The sequence below is a fragment of the Coffea arabica genome, chromosome 11e, assembly GCF_036785885.1.
Source record: "Coffea arabica cultivar ET-39 chromosome 11e, Coffea Arabica ET-39 HiFi, whole genome shotgun sequence".
Classification (NCBI taxonomy): Eukaryota; Viridiplantae; Streptophyta; class Magnoliopsida; order Gentianales; family Rubiaceae; genus Coffea; species Coffea arabica.
In genome coordinates, this window is record NC_092331.1 from 43,525,284 (window position 1) to 43,537,110 (window position 11,827).

The 11,827-nt window shown below is 31.4% G+C and overlaps 1 protein-coding gene across 1 annotated transcript; it reads right to left on the minus strand.

Annotated features, from left to right (window-relative positions):
* Positions 1-4,449: 4,449 nt before the first annotated feature.
* LOC113718961 (putative receptor protein kinase ZmPK1) lies at positions 4,450-7,193 on the minus strand. Its single transcript, XM_027243901.2, has one exon. It carries the CDS (start codon positions 7,015-7,017, stop codon positions 4,642-4,644), a length of 2,376 nt encoding a protein of 791 aa, XP_027099702.2. The 5' UTR covers positions 7,018-7,193; the 3' UTR covers positions 4,450-4,641.
* Positions 7,194-11,827: the final 4,634 nt, after the last annotated feature.

The window sequence follows — 11,827 nt, forward strand, 5'->3', positions numbered from 1 at the left end:
GGTATTTGCGATAACAACATAGAATCAACTCATCTTGAATAAGGTCTCAAAAATAATTTTTTGACATAAAATACATCAAAATACTTCAGGTAACTTGCATAAAGTTATAAAATACTTAACAAGTTACTGTTGACATATATCATGAGAAAAAAAAACACGAGCTGAAAATGTAATGGTCGAGATACCAAAATTCTTTTATAAATTTTAAAAGTATTATTCACAAATGCTAGAATTATTCAATCTCGTTTCACAATTTTTAAGGAAACATGAATAAATTTTTGTTTAAATTTATTTGAGTTCTTTTCAGGAACAAAAGACTATTTTCCTTATTGGAAAAAGCATTATAGCTGTTTTAAAAAGTTTTATGAATCATTTCGAAAATATTTTTATGGTATTTACCTAAATCAACTGTCATGAAAACCATTAAAGGGCCTCTAAATTTTATTAATACAAAAGTACCACATTAGCCGATTGTTTATAAAAGCTGATGGACTAAATTAGTTTGTCATTATAACTAAGGGACCACATTGTGTATGACTTTTAAGAAAAGAGACTAAATTGTCATTATTTGCTTTTGGGTTTTTTTTTTTTAATAATGGCGCAGGTGTAATTCACGCGACTAGTGCACTTGTTTTACTTAATTTTCATGTACTACTTTGATCCCTTTTTACAAAGATAAGAAACTAAAAATGTGATGATAGATAAAAGGACCACTTGTTAACATGAGTACAATGGAGTTGAATCGAGCTTGAGTAGCATTCTACTCGAGCTCGATTTAACTGAAAAATATAGGTATTCGAATTTGTCAAATATCTTCTTTTCGAGCTTGAGCTTGATTTTGAGTTCAATTAACCCTTTCTCATTAATGTTTTTTATATAAAAAAAAATGTAACCAAATATTTTCAATAACCCATCACCTAAAGCATTCGAAATAAATATTAAATAATAAGTAAAATAGTTAAAAATTAAAACTTGAATAATAAGTAAAACATTTAAATTTAAGATTAAATAATTAGTAATACTTGATTAGGCTTGAGAAACACTCAATCATAGCATTTTCAAGCTTGAGCTTGACTCGATTTATTACTCGATAGCTTGAGCTTGAATCAGCACTTGTACTCCTACTCGTTAACATGGTTTCAAGATTTAATTTCTTTTTGTAAGAGTAAAACTAATTTAGAAAAAAATTTAACTATAGGAAGTACAACTAGTGTGAGTGTGTGCATACACATAGTAACATGTAATCTAGTTACCTTAATAAGTGCTCCCTCATTTTTTTGGGGCAAAATCCCGTACATAGGGTGAGGATGCCAGTCCCTTATTTTATTAATAATAATAAAAATACAAGAGTTCGAAAACCACACTATGACCAAGAAGGCAATATACGTAGGTTCAAGCAAAAGAGCTACTCCTTTACAACCGAACATGAGGAAATTCCCGCCTATCTAAAATTAAGGAAGATCTAACAATAGAAGGGAGTTGTTGAAAGGAGGGAAAAAAAAAATCCTCCTGAAGCTGCAGCCCTGCCATTTTATCAGTTGTACCATCAGCCTCTTTATAAACATGAACCACTGAAGAAGAGAAATCCAGTAACAACCCTCCAATTCTCCTTAGTACATTGCAAAGTGCCCATTTGGGTGCCGCCCATGTACGAGCATGCGAACAAGAGTTTTCGAGTCCATTTCAACCAAAAGACCGTGAATAGCTCTTTCTTGGCATAACAAAAGGCCATGCAGCAGTGACAAACTTTCAGCTGTTAATACATCAAGCTCTCCAAAGCAAACCTCCTCTCGAAGCAAGTCCCTTGCAAACACTAGCATCAGTGTTGAGTTTGAAATGACGAAGAGAAGGTTTATTTCACGCAGTAGTCAGAAAACGGAGAGGCAGCCCACGGATCATCCGTATCACCACGGAAATGACTTGGTTTGAAGACCCTAGCAGCACCCAGTTGTTCAACGAACCTATTAACCATAAAAATTACTTGTTGGGCATCAAATGTTACCTCCTCAAAATGAGCATGATTTCTCGATTTCCACAAAAACCAGAAAATTAAAGATGGTATAGCGGTACGTATATGATCCACCAAATCTGAAGAAATAGAATTAAACCAAGACATCCACATTGTCGAAAGGGTAGTCCTCATTACTTCTAAAAAACCAAAAAGTGCTCCCTCATTTGAAAAATCCTAGATAATAAACCAAAGATAAAAGATCAGTTTAGTAACTTCCCTTTGAATAATTTATGTCTTGATATTTGTCTATTGTGCCAAAATTCAATCAATTTTTACTTCATTTTTGGACTTACGTAAAACAATTGAAACTAAGGGTTTGCACTAAAACCATCCTAAATTTTACCCTTAGTTGCGCTTTGCCCCCCTAAACTCATTAAATAAGCACCTTGCCCCCTATTTAATATTTTAAGACAAAAGTGGCTTTATTATTTTATTTTTGTTTATTCATTCCCTCGTTTTTCTTTTCCACTACTTTTGTTTAATTTTATTTGTTAATTTTTTACTTTTTTTTCACTTCTCTCATGTCATTGTTTTGTTTCACTTTCCTATTAGTATTACTAATTTTTATTCTTATTATAATATTGTAATTATTTTTTACTTATAATCTAATTCTTGTTTTATTTATTTACATATTAAAAAATTCAAGACAAATTGTATAGTAAAAAATTGATGTATGTCTATAAATTGATGTATGTCTATCATAATAAAAAAGTGTATATTATTTATTTATAGAACATCCCAAAAACTAAAGTAACCAATATTTTTATTTATTTTTTATGTATAGTTGATTAACCACTATGTTATTACGATATGAATTTATTACTGTTGTTAATAAAATTTAATTTATTCTAAGCTCTAGACATATTAATTTAAGTAATATATGAAGTAATCTATGCACCTAGATAACATATATTTTTTATAGCATAGACTTTATGATCATTATTACTTCCAATAACAAAACATAAAAAGAAATAGAAATAATATAGATAATAATATCAAGAAGAAGAAAGTAGCCGATTACATGAGAAAAGGCAAAAAATTAAGAAGTACAAAGAAAAGAGACAAGTAGAAAAAGTGGAAAAAGAAGAGAAAAGAAATAAAATAATAATTAATATGGAATGGACACTTTTGTCTTAAAACATAAAGCAAGGGGCAAAGAGTCTATTTAGTGATTTGATGGGGCTAAAGTGCAATGGAGGATAAAGATTGAAGCGGTTTAATGCATTTAGCTCCGAAACTAATTTGAGAGATTGAGTATTTCAAAAGATCAAAACTAATGAAAATCATGTTTAGAGAAATGAAATTAATGTTGATGAGGCGTCAGTCTAATATGCAAAGTTGAACCCCTAGAGATTAAAAATCTTAGGTTCAAGTCTCACTCAATGTGAATTTATTCTAGTAAGTTTTAAAAAATGTGAGTTTATTCAAACTAAATAGTAAATTTCGTCTCCTGATTTGTAGGTTATTTGTTGTAATATTTATTGGTCGCACATTGTGGATTACGCGTAATGCGCTATAAAAGAAAAAAAAAAGTACTGAAGTTAATGGGAAGAATTGAAGGTTTCAAGTTAGATATTAAAATCTAACATACTTTTGTTGGGGTGATAAATCAGTTGATGATGTTGCATATCTGTTGATTCTACTATAAGTTCTTTTGACCACTTAGAAAGCTACAAATTAGCCATTATTGGAGAGCAACATGCTGAAAGATGAGCCAAGCTACTCAATACTCAAATTAAATTTAGCTTGACAAAAATTCATTTGAACTTGGTTTACCAACTAATCAATCCAAAATTGAATAGCACCAAAATTGAATAGCAATTTTGTGTTCGATACACTTTTAAACTTGGCTCGAGCTTGACTCGATTAACATAACTTTAAAATTTATAGGTAAAAAATTCAATCTATCTGAGTTCGATTTGAATTTGATTCGATAAAAGTTCGTTTTTGTTCGACTCGATAAATAAACAAGTTAAACTTGAACACAATTTCATTTTTATTAAACTAATCAAACAAATTTAAACAGTAGGATGCTTGGTTTGATTAAATTCGTTTACACCCCTAAACACACCTTTAAGAAACAAAATGTCTACTCTTTCTGAATCCTCAATAGTTACAGAAATCTAATTTTGAAAAATAAATATTTTTACCCGCTGTCCTTTATTTAGTGCAAATTGAGAATCACAACCAGTCAACTACTGCAAATTTTGACCAACTGCTGCTGTCATATGCAAACTACTTTTTGACAGGTCAACCATTTTACACAACAAATGCTTGCAATTAAGAAATGAATCCTGCCAATCAATTCAACCTTCCTTTTCTACACTTGTTGACACACATTTTATAATTAGCAAAAGAAGTATCAACCACATCGGCTCTATGCTATAATATTCCTTAATCTCCATAATCATCTTAACATTAACCGATTCTCATGAAAGTCATCTGCATTAAAGTCAGCTAGTTATTCACTGCAATGAACAGCCAATGGAGCCAAGCACAGATTTAACACAAATCTTGGCACACCAAATACTACCCACAAAAAAAAGGACAAATAAAAAAAATTAATAATTGTGCAAATTGGCCTGAGTTTTAATTGGAAACCATCATCTGCAATTTTGATGCTTGCCTTGCTACTCATTGCAGTCTTGATGAAGAAGCATGTCAACTACCTGTCTCATAGTAGGCCTGGCATCTTTGTCCTCCTCTGCACACTTGAGAGCTACGTCAATCAGAATTTCCATCCTTCTCATATCAAAGTCACCCTTTATTGTAGGGTCTACAATATCCTTTGTCTGAGATGCTCTTTCATCAGTTACCTTAATGTTTCCCTTTACCCAAGTGACCAGCCTTCTTGGCTCCACCACAATGCTCTCATCATTGGCATGGTTCCCAGTGGATCTCCGTCCTGTTATCATTTCCAGCACAACAATTCCATAGCTATAAACGTCAACTTTTGAGGTGATGGGGAGATTAAACACCCACTCAGGTGCCATGTATCCTCTAGTTCCTCTAATCTTGGAGAACATTGAATTGTCAATGGCACTTCTATTCAATAATTTAGAGAGCCCAAAATCTGCTACCTTTGGCTGATAATCAGAGTTCAAAAGTATGTTCTGGGGCTTCACATCACAATGCAAAACCCATTCTAAGCACTCTTCATGCAAGTAAGCAAGTCCCTTTGCTGTACCAAGAGCAATTTCATACTTCTTTTTCCAATCAAGTTTATCTGAATAAAGATTTTTCGCTAGTGAACCATGCTCCATGTATTCATACACCAAAAGCCTATGTTTCCCCTCAGCACAGTATCCCCAAATTTCTATCAAATTCATGTGGTTGAGCCTCCCAATTGTACGGATTTCTGCGAGAAATTCTGCTTCTCCCTGGATGGCTTCCTTGAGATATTTGATGGCAGCAACTCTACTATCTGAAAGCACACCTTTATATACAACACCACTTCCTCCGCGTCCTATTTCTTTGCTGAAATTCCTTGATGCCTTCTTCAGCTCAGCATAGGTGAATTTCCTGAATCCAGTTGCAACCTGAAGGTAACCTTGAATTCTTGCAATGGATCGCCATTGGGTTTTAAACAAGTAAGTGAGTAAGCAGATGATCTCAAAAGCTCCAACTCCCAAAGTACACCACAGATAGGACTTCACTCGATCTTGTTTTATCTTGTTATAGGGTCTGTCTATTGGTGTGACTTGGTCTTTGCACTGTAAACTAAAATCTTGGTCAGAGTTCTGCAATGTGGTTACATTAAGCGCAGGCAATCTTATGTAAATAGGATCCTCAAAATTCTGTGAACGATACCCATTGAACAAAATAGTCTTTGGGAAACAACTATAGTAGCCCATTGTTAGATCAAATTTGTACTGAAACCCTTTGCATTCACAGTAATTCAGGCATAAACTTTTACAACTCTCCAAGGAGGAATTAGGAAAGTAGCCAATATCATATCCATAATATTCGACATGGAGGAGTTGAATAAAACCTGAAGCACTTTCATTAGTGCAAGAGACTTGGAAATCAGGCTCACATCCATAAGACCAATCCATCTGATTTATCATCCTGTATCCTGGAATACAGATGCATTTTCTTCCAGCCTCAGGATCATAGATACATAAACTGTTGGTGCCACAAATACCATGGATCTTGCACGGTTCAGAATTGTGTACCCATGTAACTCGCCAACTTCCATTAGCTTTATCTAGACTGTGGACCCGAAGGCTGCCATCAACGTCAAGAACCAATCTTCTCAATGGTCCAATGCCATGATCAGACGTATAAAATTGCAGCAGATCAGATGACTGAAAATAGCCAGATTCATCTAACACAGCAATCTTACTACCATTAAAAGATGATCTCCCAGCATCCCAAATATTTAACCATGGATCAGGCCAGTATACAGTAGTTATTTCAGGACCCTCGTACCGAAGATGTAGGACACTATCACTATCAAAGTACAACTTGTAAAAACCAGAAGAATAATTGGTTGTGCTTCTGGAAGATACAAGAATTGTCTCACTAGTAAACAACTGCCCCGGAAGAAGTGTATTGGTTGGGAATTCAAAACTTTGCCAAAGAAATTCACCATCAGAAGTGCTGAGAACAAGATTGCCATTGTCTTGAAGTTTCAATTGGACAGAAGAGTTTGAATTTGTATTACTTGTCCAAACACTGAATTGCCCTGCATCTGTCAATAACAGATTCCCTGAATCCTGCAGAGAGAGCCCAGAATGTTTTCCATTGACTGGTTGATTTCGATTGGCCATCCAAACAACTGTGTAGTTTCCATCCTGTGCCTCGGTGAACCATATGGAGAAGCAATAAGAATTTTCACCAACAATGAGAAATCCAGCAGTGAAAATCCCATCTGGGCTTGAAATTAGAACATCCTGTGTAGAAAGCAATGAGCCTTTCGTTAAAGTAGTATAGGTTGTGGAGGAAGATGGAATAGGCATTGACAGGAATAAGGAAGAAAGGAGAATTGGAAGTAGGACAGCCATGGCATGTCAACGACTTGATTACTCCAATTCTGGAGTTGAATTGGCTTAAACAAAATGCCATCTATACACACTGTCCATCGTTTGAAAAGTGACAACATGCACACTGACTTAGTCAACTGCAGTACATGATCCTCTGTTGATTATATCTATTCCTTTTTCCTGTCTAATGTAAAACTGTATTTAGTTTCACTTCTTATTAATACTGCTGATATGACACGTAACATTAAATACATATTTAGGAGGAGGTGTTTGATAAATGGGTTTCAAATTCAATAATATCCTAATTGTACCCATAGTCTTTTACTTTGGAATTGTATCCTAATTTGTCAGAGTTGCAGTTTCGTGCAGTCATGTTGATTCAAAAAGTAGGCCGTCCGTGTTAAAATTGAATTTGAAACTTATTTACCAAACACCCCCTAAATATGCATTCAATGTTATGTGTCTTAATGAGTGGAACTACATAGTTTTGCATTAGACTGGAAAAATGGACATATATAATGGAAAGAGAATCTCATTTGGGCAAATAGTTGACTAAATTACAAGTTTAATAATTAAGATTTTTAAATTAACCATCGAATAAGTCATTCTTTTTACCATTCATATGGCAGAAAGGTTCTATGGTGCAAAATCACAGTAATAAAATATGGCAAAAATTGAATCATAAACTTATTAATCTATTTTAAATGATATACTGATTTTGACATAATTACTTTTATAGTCTGGTCAAAATTGCATACCCCTAATAAAAATTGTAAATATATTGGGTAGCGTTTGACAAGCCATTAAAACAAAATTTGAATTTCTAAACTCTTGTATTAATTCTGACAATGTTTAATTTTCTTTTGATTTAATCATAGCACTCGTTCTTTTGAAAGCTAAGCAATACTCGTGACTAGATCTTATATTTTGTACTTGCCCAAGACTTTCTTTTTCTTGTAAAAATTTATTTGTTTATTGGTATAAATTTTAAAACTATGGAAGAAAGAAAATTAAAGATATAAACTAGTAATTAATTTCATATGTATCGTTCATGTAAATAAAGAAATTTGCTAAACACATTAAAAAAGAAATAAAGAGTTAATAGGTATAGATAGTAGTATTTTTGAAAATGAATAATTAACTGAGATTTCCTTTTGTTGCAATGGTTAATTTGCACAATTTGTGGTTCACTTTATTTCACCTGTAAGCTGTAAATAACCATATAAACTTCTTATTCACAAAACAATTTTATAACTATATGTTACTTATGTTTTGAGAAAATATAGTTTAACCCAAAAGATATCTTGCAATATTTTGGGTTCATTAAGAAACTATACCTATTTTACTTAGAATAATTATAACGCAATATATCTTTTCCTCGCATGTTTTGCTTAATATATTATGAACAAATACTGATGTGCATAAGTTTAGATGTTTAGATGCATAAAATAAATAATAGAAGAAACAACTAAAATTGGTGACTGAACTTAAACCAAAATGGAAAATATTACATTGCCGTTGGGGTATGAAAATTTTCGTTCAGTGTGACTATACCGTTTCAATCAATAACAATTTATTAATTTATTGAGGGTACTTACAATTCAAAGAAACACTCATTTAATTAGCAAAATTTTACTTTTATTTTATAAAAGTATGAATTATTCTATTAATAAAAGGAGGCTAAAAGTCTATTTGATCTGCAAGTATAATTTAATTCTATTAATGTCTTTAATGTACATATGTACTTGATATCATTTTTCTATTATCAAATGGTCCAAAAGACTTAGAAATATTAAATGATGGATGTTTACTTTCATTTTATTAAATGCACACAATAAATAAAATTAACAATATTATGTATATAAATGATAAGAAAGTATTCTTCTAATAAATAAACACAAAGGTTTGTTACATATCTCATTATTGAACGATGACTTTCTTATAATAAACAAACACAAAGTCTTGTTATTTATCTCATTGTTAAATTATGACTTCCATATAATAAACAAACACAAAGTCTTGTTACATATCTCATTATTAAACTATGACTTCCCATCTAAAGATGTTTATAAATCAACCATGATTGATTAAATACACAAAACATTATGTGAGTATAGTAGATTTACATTTTAAGAAACATAAATAATAATAGACTAATATTTTAGGAAAATATGATATGTAATTTTAGTGAATTATAAATTTATGATATGAATGGAACCAAAGGATTACGTAATGTTGTCAAAAAAATTATTATCTTATTATTTGATCAAAATTATGAATTTAACTCTTTGACCCAAGTTGAATCGAGAAAAATTATTATTTAATAGAGGTTATTAATTTATCAAATATTAATTTATAGATGTGTTAATGTAGTATTACAAAAAAAAATGAAGAAGAGAGTTTTATATAAGGCTATTCAAATCGAGCCGAAAAATAATAAAGATTGAGAAAATCGATCGAAGCCGATCCAGAAAATCTAAGCATCCGAATTGGTTTTGAGAGCAGACGGCCATGGTTCGAGTTTCTTCCATGTCTTTCCTAAAAGGCTAAAACTAGCATACAACAACAATATTCACATAAGATGTGTTACATCTAATTAATTGAGGCTATTTTATATTCACGTAGAACATCTTGGGACAAGAACCACATCTATAAAGCAGTTGTTCTAGATCGACATAAAATTTTCCATTTAACGAGTAATATAACACAAAATCACATGATAACACAATATTTTCTTTTAAAAAAATATAAGAAACCCTTTATAGTAAACATAGACCTATAGATTTGTAACGCACAAGGACATAAATTTGTTGTTTTATTAAAAATTTCACCTCCACTTTATTGGAAAAAATTACGTTTACTTTATTTTAACTAAACAACACGATTATGGTATATTTTTACTTTTGTTGAAAAATTCACAAAATTCATTTTATTGATGTAGAAGGCCACTATTTTGAATTTTATAACATTTCTTTTTCTTTTTATTTGGATAAAAAATTTATTTACTAATTTAACGTGTCTTTAATTTTTTATTTGGCTGGTGTTTGTTTGTATGAAAGTGGATGAAATCAAGTCAAAAGGAAAAAAAAATCAGCATTACCAAAAAAAAAAAAAAAGGAAAAGAGCAACATGGATCTGCTTCTTGCAATTAGCAAAGCAAAATCCGTGAAGCTTCTTGCAGCCAAAGAAACAAAAAGAGACAGAGAGTCAAAGAAGAAGCAAAAGTGGAAAATTTTTTGGCTGCCTCTCGGCTCTCTCCACCTGCCCGCACTAAGCACTATTGGCCATTATATATTACTAGTTCACTTTCCACCGTTGCCATAACAATTTTCTCACCAAACCACCTCGACGTTGGTTCCTTATTCGTTTTCTGCGTCGCTAGGATTCTATGCTAAAGACAAAACCTGTCTTTACTTTACCCAGCAACTTGTTTGTGTTTTCTCTTTCGCCCTCCATTAGTCCAATTCATCGGCGTAGTACATTAAAAATTGTCCCCGGAACTTTTTTAACTCAAATCCACTATATGTTTTCCCATTCTTTTTCCAACAATATCCATTTAGATTAGTTGTTTTTGGGGGCATTTTTAAAAAATTTTGCTGTAGCAGAGTTTTTAGATTATATTTTGGAATATTTTCAGAAAATATTTTGAAATATTTAAGAGTAGAAGAGTTTTTAGAATATATTTTGAGCTATTTTTTAAAATTTAAAAAAAAATTAAACTAATTTTTAGATTACTTTTTAAAGTACTTTTTAAAAATTTTTATTGTATTTGAAAAATTAGTTTTTTAAAAACACTCCCATCCAAACATAAAAAATTCATAACCCCATATAAGAAAAACATCACCTACAAAAATATATATATATATATATATATATATAGAGAGAGAGAGAGAGAGAATAGGTTTGCATATCATGGACGTCAGGAAATCCTAGAAAGAGAGACTGACTGTTTAGATATAGGTATTTTTATTGGCTTTTAATAATATGTACACACTTTCGTTCTTTAAACAATAGCCTTGCTTATTTTCTGTCCCACTCACTTAAAATGAACGGAAAATTATTATATTAAGGATAAAATATTTCTTAAACGTTTATTATCCTCGAAATTATAAAATATTAGAGTTGGTTAATGATTTTGGGATAAAATGAGAAGAGGATGAAGTTAGAAATATAGTGCAAAACATGTTATACTTTAGTACACAGACGCTAGAGTTAACTAACGAATGACAATCTTGGGCATAAACAGAGAAAACAATGTCAGAAGGCAAAGTGAGAAACAAGTTATACAACATGGAATCCTACTCTATTGCCAAAGTGAAGGTACAAAAAATTTAATTACTGTTCGTGAGCACTTACTGCACATATATATCTCCCTTGTTATTTAAAGTAACAATACTACCCTTAAACATTTTGATAAAATTTCCTTGTTTGGCATGCATAATGCATATGATATGAATGAGTTTTAAAATTATTTTTTCATTCTTCTTCCCTCTTATTCTTCTTTTCTATTTTTTGCCAACAAAACTATAGAACTACTACTATTGTTTCTAATTTTTATTGTAACCAAATCGTCGAACTAGTGATATTCCTTGGCGAGTTAACTTTAAATGTGATCCAACGTTTTGCTGGTCTTTATTTGCTATTTCTCTGGTATCAAAATTAACAATAAATCTAAAAGAAATGGCCCAAATCATTTCCAAATTATGGTAATCCCACCACTCGATAAATTGACAAACTCTAAAAGAATTATTTCAACATTTTCTTCTTTATCTGATAAATTAAATCCCTAGTAAAACACCATCAAAAGTATCATATTAAAGTGACAAAATTA